A 21079-nucleotide genomic window follows, 5' to 3' on the forward strand; every position below is an offset into this window, starting at 1 on the left:
TGTTCTAAGGAAGCCACTCACAAATAGTAAAATGGTTTCTATCTTTAGTTTCAAATCTAAAAGCAAATGAGATCATGGTTTGGGACTTGGGTTTCTTGTTTTTAGGCAGGAATAGGGCCCAAAAGTCAATGAAGCAGGAATTGAATACTACCTGGATCTTGGTCTTCCTTTGAGACTGTTGGAATCCTTAGAAGTTGCTGAAACAAAGATTATTTGTTGTTTGCTTGGGTTTCATTTCTGCAGTTAAACAGTGATATATGCAGCACCTGGGCTAGTACAGAACACATCAACAAGTAAATGTGAGACCAAGATGTCCGTGTGGAGAAGTCTGGAGCGTACACATTTGAACATTTTCCTAATTTTTCTTTTAATTTTTTTTATCTAAAGGTTCAATTAAAAGGAAAGAAAACCCAGAATATTTGTCTATTTTATCACAATGCTATCAGAGAAGCCACAATCAATTGTAAGTTTACTGATGGAGATATTCCAACCCCCCAGGGTTGTCTTTTTATTTAATGATGGATTCACACTTGCAAGCTTGTTAGTATCTTGTGATGCCTAATACAGATTTTGAATCAGTCTTTTCCGAGGACTAGGAAGAAATCTATCCAGCTACACATTTTCTTAAAATAAACTACTGTGGAGCAACATGGTCTCAAAAATGCAAGACTCCTATAAGAAAAGATTCTTTTTCCTGTAAGAAAAGATTCTTGCTCCCCATATCTCTAACCAAGACAGAAACTATTATGGGATGAAATCATTAAAATATTTTGTTGATCACATGACCTCCCACATCAAATTTAAATCATAAGCAAACTTTCTCACTACAAACGCCCATGAAACCTACTTTCCCATGATAAATTGTAAAAGGTAATTAGAAACAGTTACCAAAAATATCAATCCCCTTCCATTTTTCTCAATCCTCTTTTTATGTTTTCAGTTCTCAACAGAAGGCAACTTCAGAAACAAGTAGCTATGCTATGCTGATGGGTCAGGCCTATATTCCTAGATACTCAGAAAATTGAGATCCAGAGTATCATAAATTGAAGTCAGGCCAGGCAGAAAAGTCTATGAGGCTCCATCTTCAAAATAATCAGCAAAAATCAAGGCTGGAGAAGTGTCTCAGTGGTAGAGCACCAAGTGAACAAGCACTAGGCTCTGAGTTCAAACTCCAGTACTAACGAACAAAGAGAGAAACAAGAAAGGAATATAATGGAATAGAATAGAGTAGAATAAGAAAGCAGAAGCTATGCTAAAGATTTACAAGCTTTGCAAATCTTGCATCATAAACAAAAATTATGGAGGGCTGGGAAGGTGGCTTAGTGGTAGAGTGCTTCCCTAGCATGCATGAGGCCCTGGGTTGGATTCCTTGATACCATATAAACAAAAATAAATAATAGAAGTAATTTTAAAAACTTACGAAAGAGTGCTACTTATGAGGAACAAAGATAATATAATTTATTTCTTTGTTTTTACAAATTTTTCCAAATGAAAATGCCTCACTGCATTATTAAATTCTTTTTTTACATTGCTATAAACATTTAAAAGAAACTCCTCTTTAGTATGATGCAGCCAGAAGTAAGGATGATCACTAAATCCTTGGGTTAGATAAGCAGGGCAGAAAGGGAAGCTAAAAACCCTCATAATAGCTAGCAAGGTTCAGGGCAAACTGCTGAGAGATATTTCCCTTAGGCAGGTCAGTTGCATGGAAGAGCCATTTTTCCTAACCTAAAAGCTTCGGTTTGCACGAATGAGAACACAGGCATCTTTCAGCTTCAACAAATTGAAGCCTGGCCATACCACGCACCCCCACCCCCACCCCCGCCGGCCGCCAAATGTCCAAGGACTCTGAGTCCCTCCTTGCTTGTATCATGCACTCACACATGAATACAGAAAGAAAAACGAGAGAGAGAGAGAGAGAGAGAGAGAGAGAGAGAGAGAGAGAGAGAGAGAGAGAGAGAGAGAGAGAGCGCTTGGGTGTGCCTCTCTTCCAGTCAAGGAGGCTGCCCTAAAGCTGAAGGGCCAGTATATGACCAGACTCACCACAGAACTGGGGGCAAACCTCTAAGCAGGCTGACCAGTGTTGCTCTGTGCCCCCTTGTTTCCCTCAGGCCCCACTGCTTTCCAGAAACATCTGCATACAAGTCCTATCCAAGTTCAAATACTGTTCCCCCAAACCAGATGATAACCATTTATTCAGTTGTCATTATCTTTGTCTTTTTGTGCTGGTGTGGGGATGGGTGTGGAAGGAGCTGCTAGTAACAGATAGACAGACAGTCAGATGAAGTAAGGGTGTGGATGAGCAATGGAGATATGGACCAGAGAACAGGCTGGGAGTCTTGATGACCATGTGTTCCTCCTGGTCATCACATTAAGGATTTGTTAGCTTCTTGAACCTCAGTTTCCTCATCCACAGAGTAAAGCCAATAAAAATGAAACCTCTTTCTTATAGGAACAGATAAGAAGGCAAAAATGAAGCCAGGCACCAATGGTTCAAGCCTATAATCCTAGCTACTCAGGAGGCTGAGATCTGAGGGTCACTCTTCCAAGTCAGTCTGGGCAAGAAAGCCCATGAGAGTCACATCTCCAATGAACCACAAAAAAGCTCGAAGTGGAACTATGGCTTAAGTGGTAGTCTTTGAGCTCAAAAGTTCAGAGACAGTGCCTAAGCCCTGAGTTCAAGCCATAGGACTGGCACACACAAAAAGAAGGAAAAGTGCAAAGAGAACTGTTCCAGCACAGTTAAAATCATAGACTAGTCTTTAGCAATGAAGCAGACCCCTACCACCACCAACAGCATTTACAAGACCTCACTGAGGGGAAACTGGCATAAAACACCTCAGCATGATTCAGAGACATCAAGACCAAGATCACCAATGTGTAGTGTACATAATTGAAATAGGTTGGAATAGGATGTTGGGTACAGAATCTCCTAGACTCCTTTAATATGTACACTTTCAGCAATTAAAAGGGAAGAGCAGATGGAAAATATATAAGTAATGTCCCCATTCCCTAAGATAGTAGCCCCTCATTTATCACCCACTACATCACCCTCATTGTCATTATCATCATCATCATCATCTCATCATCATCATCATCATCATCATCGCCAACAACAACTATAGAGACTAGAATAGGGAGATGCTTCTACCTGCAAAAATATTTACAAAATATCTCATGGTAGGTCTTCTAGAAAGGTTCAACAACACTATCCTATTCAACTCTTCTGTCTACTTCTAAGCTCTGAAAACCTGATTCTGCTTTTGGGGCATGTGAATATCACAGATATTCACACATGGCAATGGTATGTTATGTTGTAAATTCAAGCAAAAGCCAAGGGAAAAAATGACAACTGGAACACTCTAGTGTGTAATCTTTGCAGAAAAATGACAATGGAAAAAGAGAGAAGGTCTAAAAGATTAACCCTCCACAATGCTGTAACTGAATTGAACATACTCCCCAATGAAGGGACTGCTATATAGAATTTTTAATTATCACCTTGAGATTCCTGTGTCTTCTGCAGTGGATCCAAAGAAATCACTAAATGTGTTTAAGGTGAGGTATCTCATCACACCCAGAAAAGGGCAATCGTGGAATAATGAACAAATCGGACAAACATACCATGCTCTCAGGCACAATATGAATTGAATTTAGATACACTTCATGCACTGTGACACATGCGTTAGGTTTGGTTTAGTGATGTCAAGTCTTAGTCAAGAAATGTTAAAAATGAGATCTAAAGCTCATGCCCCAGAGAACACTTGATTTCATGATAAAAAAGGATCTCTGGGGAAAAACTGGAAGTGTAATTCTCAAAGCCTGTTGGAGAAGCATCAGCTTAACACCCCACGTTTAAATTATTTTTATTAAGACTACAATATGGGCAGGTTGTACAGCAGTATAATTTTTTTCTTATTTATTCCATCCAGTAGATATGGTTTGTACAATGTACAACAGTTCCATTTTGAAGAATAAAAAATAACTCAAAATTTAAAAAGACTATAATATGAAGTTAACAAAGCTTGAGAAGCATCCACTTTAGCATCAGAAATGAGAATGGCAAAAAGCCATGTTCAGATGATACAGACAGAGCATTTCCCTCTGATGAGTGAATCGAAAAGTGTTTCAAAAATCAAAATTTGGCTTGGATTTCCCACTGCTATTGAAGTCATGAGTCTTGGTTATCTATTTTGTATCATTACTTTCTAAAGGTAGTGGTTGTCAAAATAGACTGCAAACCAGAATCACCAGAGGAACTGGTGGTTTATCAGGCTTTCCTTCACTTAGATCAGCCATACGCTCTCATTCATATTTTCTTCCCTCCCTGCCTCTCTCTTTCCTTCTCTTCCTCATTCTTTCCCACTCCTTCTCACTATTTTCTCTATCCTACTCTCTTTTAAACCTTGACTGAACTTAGTGTTTGGGAAATATATCATCACAGCATATGTTCAATTCACTCTTCTGTTCCAATGTTAAGCAAATAACCCAGGATGATAGCTAGCTAACAACAAAAAAATACAATTTACTCATCCACTATGCAAGAGAAATAATAGTAAAAGAAAAGTAGAAACTTATTTCATGTCCTCATAACTAGAACTCCAAATAGTAATGACTTCTGTAGTCACTTGTTTTGAACGGAGTTCATCTTGATTTAACCATGGCTACATCAAGAGAGAGTTGAAGACCTAGCCCAGCCTTCTCTATGGTTCCACAGACACATTTCCATATCTCAAAGAATCTGGAAAGCACAACTTTTATTTTTCACCTTGGAAACTACTCCATGTAAAGCACATACAGTTGCTTTCTCTGTGGTGAAGTATAATAAAAAGTATTTGAGATTTATGCTTCGGAAATGGAAAATGCCAACTCTGGGTCTCTATTTAATCACTTATCAATTCCTTGCTGTATACAGAAACCACAGTGACTTATTGAAATCATCTCAATTCCAAATCTTCTTAACTTTCCAATTTTAACAAGCTTGAGTGATCCTTTTGGTGGGACCTAAATCATGATCTTAAAAATAAGCCATTCTCGTTTCATCCCTGAAAAAAGGAAAGAGTAGAATGCCAAAAGGCTGACTTGTAATAAAACACAAGACAAATATTTAGAGAGAAACATATATAGCGTTAGCAATTTTCTACTCACAAAACTGTTAGGTTTTTTTAACTTAGAAACAATAACACAGAAGGTATATTAAAATGGTTTTCTCCTACCTGAATCCTCAGATAGGTCCTTTGGTAAGGCTTCATTGATGGCACTTTTCAAAGCTAGTGATGTTTTGTTTCATTTTTTAAAGAAAAATAAAGGACAGAAAAGAACAAAACCATAAAAATTTATTTCTGAAGAACATCGCTCTAAAACAAACAGTCCCTAGTCATCACTTACAAAAATAAGTCTTACAAACCTCTAGACATCACTATAGCATTTACTAGAACAATAAAAAATAATTTTTAATCTAGTGGAGTATGGAAATAAATTCTCCTACAGAGATCAAACCAGTTTCAATTTTCCAGAGAGAGGGCCTCTAGTGGTTAGTTGGAATATTACCAAAGAGTATTAAGAATTTTCCCCCTTTCCTTTCTGACAGCAGGATCAATAACATGAGAAGGTCGGGGACTGCAATGCTAGCTTCAGTACTTTTAGAGCTGGCCTGGTGGTTATTCCGCCATGCAGTGAAAGCTAACCCACCATTTGGGAGACCCATCGCTGTACATGGGACTGCCAGTTCCATCTGGTTCTCCGGAGCAAGTGTTTGAATAGGAAGCATAATGTTATTGTTGTTTAGCTGAAAACTATTTTTTATGTTTAATCGTATCTAAGGCTGAATGAATGGCAGGTTTCAGCAATCAAACCTGGAATAGCTTCACTGCAGACAAGGCTCAATTCATGAGTAGTTAATCAATGTGAGATAACAGATGGAATACTGGTTTGACACTCCAAGTCTTGATTCTCATTTAAGTTCTTTTTCCTTTTTTTTTTGTACAAGGAAATGATTCATACTAACTGAACTTCAGCTTGCTTATGGCTAAATCTTAGGTAATAAAACACCAGATTTGCGAGGACTGACTAGGACAGTATATGAAAAAGCACCTGGTGAAAGAATTGTAAACGTATTACACAAAGTGTGGGGTTTGGAAGAGAGGGTCCTTCCTATACTTCTAGATCCTGCTGCCCAAGTCATCCCCCTGCTTGATGGTAGCTCTAACATAGAACTCTGTATTGTGTGACTTCTCGGCTACCCAGAATAATAAGCAAATGATAGCTTTGCTTTATGTTACAGCACCATAACCACAAAGCCACTGAGAGACAGATAAAGCCTTGAGACACAAGCTGTAGCTGAAGAGAACTTTTTGAAGAGACCTGTGTTTTTAGCATGGTGTATGCCAATGTAAAATATTAAGCTCTCAATTCATTCTATTTCTCCTCATTTTCTACTTCACAGAAGCAGATTCCAATGGAAGATATCAGAATAGACTAAGGTTAACAATTAGGCTGGGGGGATGTAGACACTAATGTTCTTGCTCTCACTTTAGGAGCCACCATTTTGCAACAAGTTGCAACTATTTAATCTATTCCAATGAGTTTGCATACTGAGAACTATCTTCAGATGCTCAAGAAAGCAGCCATTCCAAGAGAAGTAGATAAGGGAACAGAGGACTATGTCTTTGAAATAAGACAATGCATCCTTTTCATACCTTGTTTATCATCACCAGTCACGTCTTGGGCAGGGCCAGGAAAGTCAGCCACATCTTTAACAGATGTCTTCTTAAAAAGGAAAAAGAAATGAGTTATGCAGGTTGGAATGGAAATATGTGATGTGCACACATAGGAAATGATTAAAAGACTGTTTCTTGCCAAAAGTTCTGTCTTCACGCTATGTCGAAAAATGAACTTTACAATTTAGGAGGGGGTTGGGGGGGGGTAGGAGGGTGTAGCTGAGGAGGTGGGAGGGAAGGGATGGTAGGGGAAAACAAAGGAGGAGGCAACAATGCTGGATAAGAAACGTACTCATTACCTTGCTCATGTAACTATAACCCCTTTGTTACATTTTCACAATAAAAAAAAAAGTTCTGTCTTCAGTAACGTCTGAAATATAATAGTATTTTCATTACTTTTGGTTCCTATTACAGAACCTAATTAAACTACTAAGTTAATTTGTATTAAAAATTTACATACACAAGGTAAAGAAATAATGATTCAGATCAAAGCCTATATGTAGAGTGTACATTAAATCATAATCTAGCTAGAGAATTGCACATTTGTCCTGTGAGACAAACAAGCTCCAACTTAGATGTTATGTAATGTTTTCATAAGCAGACAGAGGTTCTAATAAGCAGCCCCATAATGTGGATGTTTGCCATGAACTGTCATGAAGACAGCTACCTAACCCTGATGGAAACAGCCTCCTTGGTATAGAATAAGAAAAGTTCACTGATGATCAGATCAAAATTTGTCATAAGTTACCTATGATGGAAGCTCTTACATGTACTGAATATCCATTTTGATCAAATAGGAATTATTATTATTATTTTTGTCAGTTGTGGGGCCTGAACTTTAGGCCTGGGCGCTGTCCCTCAGCTCTTCAGCTCAAGGCAAGCACTCTACCACTTGAACCACAGCACCACTTCTGGCTTTTTATTCTGCTTATGTGGTGCTGAGGAATGGAACCCAGGGACTCATACATGCAAGGCAAGCACTCTACCACTGAGCTGCCTTCCCAGCCCTTAGAAATTATTTTAAAATCGTCTTAGTATGAATTTATTTTGTACAAACTCTCAGTAATTACTATCTTTTTCCCTTGCTCCCTATCCACTATTGATCAATAGCCAGGGGGTGGGAGTTATTACATATATTGATTTGTGTGTGTTCACTCATCCTTGAATACCTAGTATGAAACAAATTTGATCATGGTATGTTACCTTTTTAATGTGTTGTTCAATTCTGTTTGTAAGGATTTCTGTATGTTCTATATGTTCATCAGGAAATTAGTCCATAGGGTTTATTTTTGCTGCTGCTGCTGCTGTTGTTGTTGTTATGTCCTTATTCAATTTTGTTTTCAGGATACTACTGTCTTCATAGAAGGAATTTGGTAGCATTCCTACTCTTTCTATTTCATGGACTGTTTTGTAAGCACTAGTGTGTTCTTTAATGAATTCAGCAGTGAATCTATTCAATTCTGCTCTTTTCTTTGTAAGGAGACTCTTAATTACTGCTTCAATCTCACTATTCAGTATAAACCAGTTGTTTTTATATCCTCTGGGTTTAATTTTGGTAGGTCTTAGTATCTAGAAATTTATTCATTTATGCTAGATTTTCCATATTATTAGAGTATTAAGTTTATTTATTCCATAACGTTGCTCGGTATTTCATTGGTACCATTTAAAATGTCCTTTTTGTCTCCTCTAATTTTATTAGTTTGGATCTCCTCTTTCTTTTGTTTAGTTTTGAAAAGGGTTTGTCAATTGCATTTCTCTTTCAATGAAGCAACTGTTTATTTCAGTGATCATTTGTACTGTTCTTTTGGTTTCCATTTCATTACTTTTAGCTTTGGTCTTTATTATTTTTCCTTCAACTAATTCTGAGTTTAGCTTGTTCTTGTTTTTCTAAGACATTGAGGGACATCATTAGATTATTCATTTGGGACCTGTCCATCATAGCTACAAAATTTCCTCTTAGAAATGCCTTTTGTGTGTTACAAAGAAACTAGTAAGTAATGCTTTAAATTTTTTATTTGATACTTTTTTAATATCTATCTGATCCTTCAGTGACCCATTGATCACTCTAAAATGTATTGTTTGGCCAGGTGCTGGAGGCTCATGCCTATAGTACTAGTTAATAAGGTGTTTGAGATCGGAGGATCAAGATCTGGAGACAGCCAGGGAGAGAAATCTGTAAGACTCCAAATAACCAGCAAAAAGCTGGAACTGGAGGTATGTCTCAGAGGGTAGAATGCCAGCAGTGAGGAAAAAGGCTGAATGAGAGTTTGAGGTCTGGGGTTCAAGCCCCATTAGAGCAAAAAGAAAAAAAGTAAATTTTTAAATCTCCATGTACTTATATATTATTTGTAATTTCTAGCATTGGTTTCTAGTTCCACTCCATTGTGCTATGATAAAATACAAATAAAATCTTTCTTTTAGGTATTTGTTAAGATTTGTTTTATAACCTAAAATGTGGTCTATTTTGTACAAAGTTTCATAGGTTACTAAGAAGAATATTTATTCTACAGCTATTGAAAGGAAATGATACATATATGTACATATACATATATATTCCTATTTGTGGTACAGTTTAATTTTGAAGTGTCTGAATTTTTTATCTGGATGATCTATCTATGATGATAATGGGATACTGAAATCTCTGAGTACCTGAATATTCCTGTATCTGCACCTATCTGTCCCTTTTTTTCCATTAGTGCCCATTTTATGATGGCCTAAATTTCTTAAATGACTAAACAATCCATTAAGCTTATTACTTCATCCTTCAATTCTGTTCACTATGTTCATTATATAAGAATATCTCATCTTCACAAATAATCATTTGATTGAAAAGAAGTAAATATCTGTTGTTATTTTGTGTTTCTGGTTTAGACTGGGAAAAAAGGCAAACTAGGGTGGAGATGTGGCTCAAATGGTAGAACATCAGCCTTGAGTAGAGTGAAAAAGTCAGCCTGAGTTCGATATCCTGTACTGGCACACACATGCACAAAAAAGGACTAGCTACATCTTTTAATCACAAATAGGCCAGTGAAAGTGTACAAAAAAGATAAAACTAGATGCGCAAAACAATAAAGGATATATTTGCTCTCCTTTCCTTTTAGAAGGATGACATGTGACTACATGAGGAAAACAACATAATTTCTACCAATAAAAAGAAATATTACTTGTTTGTGTTGGAAAGGCCAAGACAATCTAATACTATGGCAAGTTTATATAGAAAAAGTAGTTTATATAGTTTATATAGAATGGTGGTTTAAAGAAAACCACCTAGCAACTTCACAATTTCATATAAAGTGGAAAGGACATCACATCTACATAGTACAGTACAGCCATGTCAGAGTTACAGGGTTATCAGTCCTAACTTCATAGACAGAATTCTAGAACCCCAAAGTAAACCAAGGAGCATGGAAAGTAGAGAATTATTATATCTTCTTCTTCTTCTTCATATGCATATCCATCATTCTTTCTGAAGTCACTTTTCTTTATATCTTTTCCCCATGTGTAGAAATCTACTGAGGAAAGAACCATGTAGGCTGCAGCTCCAAGAAATAATTGCAGAGCAAAAGGGAGTTGTTAATCAGTGAAAAGCAGAGAGACTGGCTTGAATGGCTCACATAGGATCAGAGCAGTACACACTTTAGGTATGGGGGAATAATCAAACTAAGCAATAGAAATTAAAGAACTGTCCCTTTCTTCTGTCTTTGACTTCTATCTTCTTGTAATGGTATCAATGATAGAAGACTCTAACAGAAGTCTTTAATAAACTCCATATATTTACATATGTCTATACTCTGATTTCATTAATGCATTGTACCAAATTGGTACATTAATATGTACCAAATTGTCATACTGTACCGCATAAATATGTACAAATATTGCATGTCAATAAAAATTTTCAATTAAAAATGTTTCCAGATTTTTGGGTGCTAGGAATTGAACCTAGGGCTTTACACTTGCTAGGCAAGTGTTCTATCACTGAGCTACACCCCCAATGCCAATTCCAAATTTTCTTTTAGGAAGAAAACAGGTGGTATCTTAAATTGTCATCATAGTAATCATAATAGTGCTCATGATAACAACAATAATAATAATAACAATAATTGTGACAACCACAACAGCAATAACAATTCCTATTTATTACACCATAGCTAAGGATCATTAGTTAATGGTGTTTTTATTACATTATTTTTAAAACAAGCTTTATAGTCAGGGCTAGTGGTCCATGCCCATAATCTTAGCAATCCAAGAGGCTGAGAAAGACCTTGTATTAATTTCCCAATATTGTGTGAATCTCTACGTTTCTTTGGGAAATCCAGATTACTCCTAATTTAATCCAAAAGCTAAAACTCTGACAGAACCTTGAATGTGATTTGGGATCCTTTAAATAGTTCTCAAACCTCTTCTCAAAACTGTTCTGACTCATTACAACTTGCTAATAACCAGCCACTAAAAATACAACTTAAATTATTTACCAGGAAATTAAAACTTGGTTAAAGTAAAAAACATGGTTAATATTTTCTGGCCTAGGATGGTTATATCTAACTATCTCTAAATGGTCAATAGACACTGGCTGAATCATCAACCATACTTTATGAGCAGAGAAAAATAATTATAGATTTAGATTTGAAAAGCTAATTATGAAAGCATAAAACAATAAAAAAGAGCATAAAAACAATAAAAGTTCATGTTTCCAAAGTTTATAAAGAATATAAGCTAAATATTTATTTTCATACATATCCTTATGTATTAACAAATGTAGATCTTTTACATACCTCCATCCGATTCAAGTCACGGGTCTGTTGGTTTGCTGGCACTGACTCAGAATAAGAATCAAACAAAGCACACTCCCACTTGGGCTTAGGAAAAGCTAAGACAAAAGAAAAGGCACATGTAAGAATAGTTACTATAGTTATAGTAGTGCTCATTGTCAACCTTTCTGTGCTTTTAAACATAACAACAAATCATATATACTATCTGTACACTATAGCTAATATATACAACCTGTACCACTAATCATGATAAGATAGTATTTTAGGCTGTTAATAAATACAATCCCATACTTCTATCATGCCAACTTGTAGGATCACCATTTTTCACACGCTGAAACTAGGAAAGGGGTAATAAATAACTTACTCAAGGTCATAGTGCTGATAAATGAAGGTCAGGATCTTGAACTCCTAGGAGTTCAGCTAAAGAACCCATGTTCCCAGAACTTTATGTTATAACACAGTAGTGATGTTTCAATTAGACATCACTATCACAATTCATAAAGACATTGGTTGTAAATTTGAATATTATGAATATTAACCGGATACTTCATTTTAGCTGTTGCTGGAAATAAACAAGATCTTATACTGAAGGAAGTATGTCTAAGATAATTTTATGACATTTGTCATAATTATCTTTGGTTAATAGGGAAATAAAATCATAAAACTTTGCTGATTTACAACAAGGAAATAAGAATCACAGTGTGGGGCTGGGAAGGTGGCTCAGTGGTAGAGTGCTTGCCTTGCATGCATGAGGCCCTGGGTTGGATTCGTCAGCACCACATAAGCAGAAAAAGCCGGAAGTGGTGCTATGGCTCAAGTGGTAGAGTGCTAGCTTTGAGCTGAAGAGCTGAGGGACAGTGTCCAGGCCCAGAATTCAGGCCCCATGACCGACAAAAAAAAAAAAAAAAGATGAAGAAGAAGAAGAATCACAGTGTGAATTTCTTCTAACATACAACAGTGATAGTGGCTATTAGTTGGGTAAACCGATTGAATTAGTGTGAAGAAAACTCATACTATTGTGATAAGCTAATTACCAAATAGCTGTGTTATTTCTTAGGAGCAAATTTTGATTCATGTTGACACAAACTAATTAAGAAGGATATATCTAAACAGATTAAAAATGTCAATATTCCGAAGAGCAAAAGCAGACTTGGGTATACGACAAACATAAGCTACAAATTGAATTTGTCAAGATATAATATTAGGGAGTTAAATTTTAGTGCCAACTTTAAACAACATTGAATCAATTGTTACAAAATGGATTGATGTTGTTCTTAATTTTACTCACATTTCCATCCCCACTAGTGATTAAAATGCCATCAATACTCTGTAGTAAGGCACTGGTCAGAAAAGCCTGTGGAGTTGAATGCAAAAGCCTTCACCTGTTTGTTGATTTTCTTACTCTAGTTTAAACTTCACTGGTATTGAATGGGATGTATCAGAGGCCCTGGTGATTTTTTTTTATCATATCTGGTGCTCTGTTTCCTTGATTTAAAAAAAAACAGCTGGGCAACTGATAACACATGCCTGTAATCCTAACTACTCAGGAGGCTGAGATCTAAGGTTGTGGTTGAAGCCAGCCTGTGAAGGAAAGTCTGTGAGACCTTTATCTCCAATAAACTACTAAAAAAATGCTGGAAGTGGGGCTGTGGTTCAAGTGGTAGAGCACTAGCCTTGAGCTGAAGAGCTGAGGGACAGCACCCAGGCCCAGAGTTCAGGCCCCACGACTGGAACCGCCCCCCCCCCCAAAAAAAAGAATCTCAGGAACAGCACCCAGGCCTAGAGTTCAAGCTTCAGGACCAGCACATATAAACATCCTGAATCCAGACTGAGAGTAGAATATTTTCAACCAGCATAATATTTGTCTTTTTAGTCTATCTACCAATGATCTGACTATAAGTACAAAATCAATCAATGACTTATCATGATAGTTTCTTGTGTAGAAAAGTAATACTTTCAAAAACTACACATGACAACAACTGCTAAATCTTTCTCTATTTTTTTTTTTCCGGTCATGGGGCCTGAACTCTGGGCCTGGGCGCTGTCCCTCAGCTCTTCAGCTCAAGGCTAGCACTCTACCACTTGAGCCACAGCGCCACTTCCGGCTTTTTCTTTTTGCTTATGTGGTGCTGAGGAATCAAACCCAGGGCCTCTGGCATGCAAGGCATGTGCTCTACCACTGAGCCATCTTCCCAGCTCCCATAAATCTTTCTCTATTGTGTCCACAATTCTCCATCTCCACACTCATATATCCCCATTGTAGTGCAAGTCCTTGCTAGACTACTTACTAACAACTTAGTTTCCAACCTTGACTTTCAAATCTTGCTATTTGGAGGGCAGTTAGCATGATCATTTCAAAAACAAAAGTCCAATTTGATCACTTCTCTGCCTAATACAGGTTATTGCTACTGCCCACAATCGTTTCCTTACCTTTGTCTTCAGCCTTATCTTTCTCTCTATGCCTCATTCGTGTACTCCAGTTACTGGTCTGAAATTTCTACTTCTCCCAGGCTTCAAGTTTCTTTTCAGTTCCTTCTTCTCAGTGCAATACCCTTTACCTAGTCAGTATTCTCAACATTTCTAGCAAACTACATGACAAAAATTTTCTGCCAGAAAATACCCAGTCATATAGACATGAAAATATCAAAGGTTCATGGATATTCAACCAAAAATCCAATTTACCTTTATAATTCAGCCCTCTAATCTATAAAAAGAAATTCATTCAATAATTATAAATAAACAGCAGTGAGCATGATTCTATTACATTTTTAAGTTAATAGTATTTTTATTACAATATTTTTTAAAACAAGTTTTATAGGGCTGGGAAGGTTGGCTCAGTGGTAGAATGCTTGCCTTGCATGCATGAGGCCCTGGGTTCTATTCCTCAGCACCACATAAGCAGAAAAAGCAGGAAGTGGTGCTGTGGCTCAAGTGGGAGAGCACTAGCCTTGAGCTGAAGAGCTGAGAGACAGCGCCCAGGCCCTGAGTTCAGGCCCCACAACTGACAAAAAAGAAAAGAAAGAGAGAGGGGAGAGGGAGAGAGAGGGAGGGAGAGAAGGAGAGAAAGGAAGGAAGGAAGGAAGGAAGGAAGGAAGGAAGGAAGGAAGGAAGGAAGGAAGGAAGGAAGGAAAGTTTTAAGCTGGGCATCTGTGGTTCACACCTGTAATCCTAGCTGCTCAGAAACCTGAGATCTGAGAATTGTGGTTCAAAGCCAGCCTGGGCTGGCTTTTTTTCTTTTCAATTACAAAAAAAAAAACTGGAAGTGTAGCTATGGCTCAAGTGGTAGAGCACTAGCCTTGAGCACAAATGCTCATGGACAGCACCCTGAGTTCAAGCCCCAGGACCAGCATTACACACACACACACACACACACACACACACACACACACACACACACACACACACACACACACACACACACACACACACACACACACACAAATATATACACACAACACACATGTATACATATTTATGAATGAAAATAAAAGTTTTTATGAGGACTCCATAGAAAATGTCTAAGGTTTATAATGTATAATGAGGTTTTACCTGCTTGCAGGTATTCTGGCTGCAAAGTTGGAGGCAGGCCCTCAGGCAGTGGGTAGCCGTTCTTCCGAGCCACAATGAGATGAAATGCAGCACAGAACTCAGGCAGAGTCAGGGCTCCATCACAGTCAGCATCGCTAAGTTCCCTAAATATAGCAAATCATGAGCACCTGCCATGGAATTGCACCTCCAACATGCGATTACAACTCCTATACTCTCTAGCCATGCATGGGCCTGCAGAATCCCCAAACTCTCCTGACCACACCAATTTGAAATCTCAGAGGACAACTCAGAGAAAGAAAAACCCTGATTAACAGACAGTATTCACATCAGTAGCATTCTGTAAATAAAAATTTAAGTTTTTAAGGTTCTCTGATAGGTCTGTTTAACAAGACTGATACTTGGAGCAAGGAAGTCTAGTATAAAATGAAAAGTGATGCCTGGAATTCCACAATTGTTCACTAAATGTAAACTGTATAGTTGAAAAGTCCTTAGTACTCAAAAGAGGCAGGGAAAGGTGGGTGCAGCCATTGTGCAGTTTACTCAGCACACAAATTGGTGCTTCTTTTTTTTCCAGTTTTAAGGATAAGCCTTGAACTTTCCAAGTTACATTAATTTTTGTAGCAAACTATTGTTTGCCTGATAATTCCTTCTTGGGAAAATATAAATGAGCTAAATAAATACTGATGAAATTGTGTTTTAAGATGAAACTGGAAGCTAGAGGAAGCTAGAAGCAAATAAGAAAGTATGAAAAAGTCTTGCAAGAGCTTATATTCACGTTAGCCACTGTTTCCCATTAAAAGATACAGACCTATTTACTCAATACAAAAGAAATCTATTTGCCAAAGGAATTAAGACCCGTTAAGCTCTAACACTTCTGAAGCGTACAAAAATAAGTCTACTTGTATTTGCACAGGTAAAGAGATAGGACTTATACAAGATTTTACTAAGAAGTTGTTGCTACTGGAAAACAAAACCCATTTCTATGGTAAGCTACATAACTTCGCTTTGGACCAACCCCTTTCTCCCCCTCCTTCAGTTTGGAATGGATCAGTCTTAAAACAGCTGCTTCCCAGGGTGAGCAATCTGGGAACGGCTTCAAATGCTGGATAGAGAGAATGCCATTTGGTCTTCATGGATGTGTCTCAAAAAAAAGATAGGAGCCCTCATGCTGATCATGTTAAGGCTGGGGATACTGCCAAAACAGATTGTATTTTTTTCAAAATGATAATTTCTTTTTCCCCCCAGCTTCAAAATATAATATAAAGCTTTTTGTAAAAAAAAAATCATCCTAGATTACATTGCTAAAGAACCTCAATCCAGTTCAGAATCCCAGATACAATGGCATATATGAGTATTATTGGGATACTTTTTTCAATAAGATGAAATTAAATGATGTAGAATTGTACAACTTATTTTTTTTGTAAATCCTTAAGATAAAAACCCTCTACATAAACATTCCAATATTTTAAATATACATTGACAACCACACAATCTCCTGCCTGGTCTTGGGGAAGAAGTAATCCACACATGGCCGGGAGTTTACAACACAGAGCATTTTCATAGATGCAAAGAGAGCCATCTGGACCATCACAGTATGGCCCTTCTGAAGCCAGAGCCAAGGCAGCCTGAGCAGCAATGTACAGGGATAGTGCAGCTGCAAGGCTGAATGAGGGCTCAGCCAAGAAACACTGGCCAAATTGACAGAGCTCAGAAGCAGCTAGAATATGCAGATTTAATTCCGTTCCAAATGTTCCCAGACCTTCTGTTCGCCCTGCCTTATACTTGCTTCGCACCAAGTGAAACAAAAAATCTGAAAATAAAATATACAAGACAGAATATCTCAGATGTCCACCATTACTTAGATTTGAAAAAGGACTGAGAAGGCAATAATAATTAAATTACTTTTAAGCTAGTAGTTAACATTTGTGGTATGTAGTGTGTGTGTGTGTGGTAATTTAATTTATTTTCACAGCCACACAAATCCAAGCTCGAGTCACTTTCTCAATCTGTTAAAAATGTCATTCAAAAAAAGACTTTCAAAAATGCTAAAGAATGAATATTATGTTAATGTGATACTATTTGGCATTAAATGTACTCACCATATATAAGAGAGTTCTGGAATGGAAAGCTTTGATTTGGTGAAGAAGTTCTTGGCCACAGATCCTGTCAAGAGCCATTGTTTAAATAAACCAGTAATTACTTATCTAGAGCAGTTTTTAATTTATATGCAAGTGGATCCCCATTTTTTTTCCATTCAGCAATCATTACCATGTAGCCACAGACATATTTAATCCTCAAGAAATCACACAAAGCAATGTATGCCTTATCTGGGACTCATGAGGCTCTAGGTTTAATTCCCAGCACCTCAAAAAAATACACAAATATTAAAAATAAAAGTAACATACAAAGGCAGGCACAGTATCTCACACTATAACCTGGCTACTGAGCAGGCAGAAATCAGGAAGATCACAATTTGAGATCAATCCAGACAAAAAGTTGTCAGGACCCCAGTTCAATCAAGAAGCTGGGATGGTGATATATGACAGACATTCCAGCTAATGGGATACATAGACAGAAGGGACACAATCTAGGCTAACGTGCATATAAACATAAGTTGCTCTTCAAAATATAAGTAAAGCAAAAAGGGCCCAGAACCTGTGGCTCACACTTGTAATCCCAGTCTCTCAGGAGGCTGAGATGTGAGGATCAAGGTTCAAAGCCAGCCTGAGCAAGAAACTCCATGAAATTCTTATCTCTAATTAAAAACAAAAAAAGCTGGAAGTGGAGCTGTGGTTCAAGTGGTAGAGCACTAGCCTTGAGCACAAAAGCTCAGGACAATGCCCAAGACCAGGGCATGCACATGCGCGCACACACACACAAAAGCAGAAACATGTGGTGGTGTGCCTGCCTAACAAACAAAAGCTCTGAATTCAAACTCCATATACAAAAAACATATTCATAGTTTTTAGAAGAATATTTACGTCGTGATGTTAGGAAAATGAACCCTTAAATATGTATTTTAATGTTTTCGTTTCTTTCATGCATGTGTTTCTAATGCATTTATAAGATTATTTCTTTGTTGCTTTGTATGTCCCTCCCCCACAGTATAACCCCCGCTTTCACTATATTTGATGTCAGTATAACATGTGGAGGAGATGGAGACAAACAAGTCGTTTAAGGATTCAGGTGGACCTGTTGCAACAATGAGAAGTACAAAATGTCATGTCAAAACCAGCTTTACAATGTCGGTGTGGGGGGGGAGGGGGGTATAATTGGGTGGGGGGAGGGGGGTAAAAGTGGGTGGGGGGAGGGGGGAGGCGGGGAAGGGAAGTGAAGGGTAAACAAAGGAGGAGGCTGCAATGCTTGGTAAGAAATGTATGCATTATCCTGCCCATGTAATTGTAGCCCCTCTGTACAGTATGTTCTCAAATAAAATAAAATACAATTAAAAAAAAAAAAAGAAGTGAAAAAAAAAAGAATATTTACGTCAAAATAGGGCAAAAAGCTCCCATAAAGTTCATAAAAGTTTTAGCAAACCTCTGCAAAATTTTACTAAAACTTCAAAAAAACTAATTTCAGAGTTAAGTAAAAATCTATCAAAGAAAAAAATAATAGCCATGGTAGAAAAATGAGCAGAACAAAAACTGATACCATTAATCCCACTAAATAGGAATATGATAAGCATCTTGAAAATATTTTCAGTGAAGGTCTGCTTTTTTTCTTTCCTCTCCTCTCCTCTTCTCTGTCTCTGTCTGTCTGTCTCTGTGTCTACGTCTGTCTCTGTCTCTATCTCTGTGGCTCGTCTCTCTCTCTGTGTGTCTCTCTCTGTCTTTCTTTCTCTGTCTCTCTTTCTCTCTCAGTACTGGAGATTAAACTGAGCACCCCCTGCTTTGTAGACAATCACTTTACCATTTTACCATTGCACAATGCCCCGAGCCCTTTTCCTTTGGTTATTTTAGGTGTAAAGTCCCATGTTTATGCCTGAATATCTCTCCTTCCAATTACGCTTCCCTTACATCTGTGGTAATTGGCACATACCACCACACTCGACTATTGGTTAAAACAAGGTCTTACTAACCTTTGTCTGGTCTGGCCTTGAACTGTGATCCTCCTAATCTCTACCTTTCCAATAGCTGGAATTATACTCATAAGCAACTGGCACCCAGCTCCAAATAAAAATATTTCTAGGGGCTGGGAAGGTGGCTCAGTAGTAGAGCGCTTGCCTTGCATGCATGAGGCCCTGGGTTCGATTCCTCAGCACCACATAAGCAGAAAAAAAAAGCCGGAAGTAGCGCTGTGGCTCAAGTGGTAGAGCGCTAGCCTTGAGCTGAAAAGCTGATGGACAGCGCCCAGGCCCAGAGTTCAGGCCCCACACCCCCCTCAAAAAATATTTCTAGCAAGTACCTATTTGTGTTTGGCTACATATCTGAATATGTTGTGAAGAAAGTCAATTGAGCAAGAGGTAAGGCTAGCAATAGACAATATATGCAATATGGGTTTCTGCTCATTTTTCTGAGCCATAATATTAATATGTTGTAGCATTAATTTGTTGTAGCAATACTATTCTGACTTCCAGAAAGCCATTACTATCAACAAAATGATGTTTATTTTTATTTATACAAATATATCTCAGTTACACTTTGTTTTATGGAAGAAAACTAGTTTTAGTCCATACTTCAAAACATCATGTTAGCATTATCAAGAATACACTGTTGCCAGGTATGGGTGGCTCATGCCTGTAATCCTAGCTACTCAAGATACTGAGATCTGAGGATCATGGTTTGAAGCCAGCCCAGGCAGAAGAGTCCATGAGAGAGACTTATTTCCAATAAACTATTTAGAAAAAGCCAGAAGAGGTGGCACTGTGGCTCAAGTGGTAGAATGCTAGCCTTGAGCACAAAGAGGCTCAGGGACAGGGCCCAGGCCCTGAGTTTAAGCCCCAGGACTGGAAAAAAATAATACTCTGTTATCCTTGAAAATTAAAGAACATTTTATGAATTTTTTTCCAGAGTCTTATTGCACTGTTTGCTTAGTCATTAACTTGGCAAAATGTAGGCACACAGGAATTACATCAATTCCTCTCAGCTTGATTTTTATATGAGAAATCAACAAGGAAAAAAAATATATATATATATGATGACATAGGGGGAAATGATAGCCAGTTTTCCTTCCATATCTTAATTTTTCTCAGAAAAAAAAAACAGAGGAGAAAAACTTGAGCCAAAGAAAATGGTCATCAGTTTGAACTTCTAGAATGTATAAAACATAAAACACTTGTTTTGGAAAGCTATACTCTGTCTGTGCTCTGATTCTAAATAGAAGTAAGCAGATTTGTTATTATCTACCATTTCAAGAACTGCTTCAGCTCACACAGATACAGGATTTGGACAGGGTCCCCTCCAATTCCCTGTTAACCCCTCTGAAAGAGAAATATAGTTTTCCCAATGTTATTGGCAACTTTTATATGCACAATTTAAACTTGATAAGAAATTCCATCTTTGAGAAAAACAAGTTGAATCAAAGACGGTTGTCATATTCCATTCTATGTAAACTATTTCTCAAGGTGTTTACTACTATTCATGTGAGAACAATGTCCAAGAACATCATGTTCCTACCTGAAATGAAGGAACTTGGATCCGGCTGAAGCGACCGGAACTGATTGACATAGTATTCCCGCTGTTCTTCTGTTATTCTCCAGGGTTCATCCGGGTAATTACTGTTGTCCTGTAGTTCCCTCTCCACTGAAAAAGACTTTTTAAAATAAAAATAAAAAGGAAATGCTTAGACAAGGTGCCTCTGCTGAGGTGAAGTATAAAACTTAAACACCGGTAGAAGCCATTATGTATTATTCTTAAGTTTTTTTTCCTCAAGGGAATAAATCTGTTTCATAACTGAAATGTAATTACTAAGGACTAAGCACTAAGCTTTATACATTTTTTTTCTGTCCCTGAAACTTTTTACTAGGATTAAGCATAAAATATTGATCTCTTGATTAGTTTCAAAAGACTTTCTGATGGGATAAAGGAAGGGTTGAAAAAACTCATT

At 37.5% G+C, this 21079-nt stretch overlaps 1 protein-coding gene across 7 annotated transcripts in view; it reads right to left on the reverse strand.

Moving 5' to 3' along the window:
- The window catches only part of Reps2 (RALBP1 associated Eps domain containing 2), a 178770-nt gene that overhangs the window by 59169 nt on the left and 98522 nt on the right, over positions 1–21079 (reverse strand). For 2 of the 7 annotated variants that reach the window (XM_070040799.1, XM_070040797.1), the window contains exons 6-12: positions 20650–20785; positions 17134–17197; positions 15035–15177; positions 11489–11583; positions 6696–6765; positions 5214–5267; positions 152–197 (exon numbers count right to left, since the gene is read on the reverse strand). In XM_070040799.1, the coding sequence (XP_069896900.1) occupies positions 152–197; positions 5214–5267; positions 6696–6765; positions 11489–11583; positions 15035–15177; positions 17134–17197; positions 20650–20785 (608 nt within the window). The remainder of the gene's footprint in view (positions 1–151; positions 198–5213; positions 5268–6695; positions 6766–11488; positions 11584–15034; positions 15178–17133; positions 17198–20649; positions 20786–21079) is intronic. The other 5 variants (XM_070040803.1, XM_070040804.1, XM_070040802.1 and 2 more) reach the window with 3 other exon arrangements.

This window comes from Dipodomys merriami, unplaced genomic scaffold (genome assembly GCF_024711535.1).
Source record: "Dipodomys merriami isolate MVZ:Mamm:240054 unplaced genomic scaffold, mDipMer1.0.p SCAF_3, whole genome shotgun sequence".
Taxonomy (NCBI): domain Eukaryota; kingdom Metazoa; phylum Chordata; class Mammalia; order Rodentia; family Heteromyidae; genus Dipodomys; species Dipodomys merriami.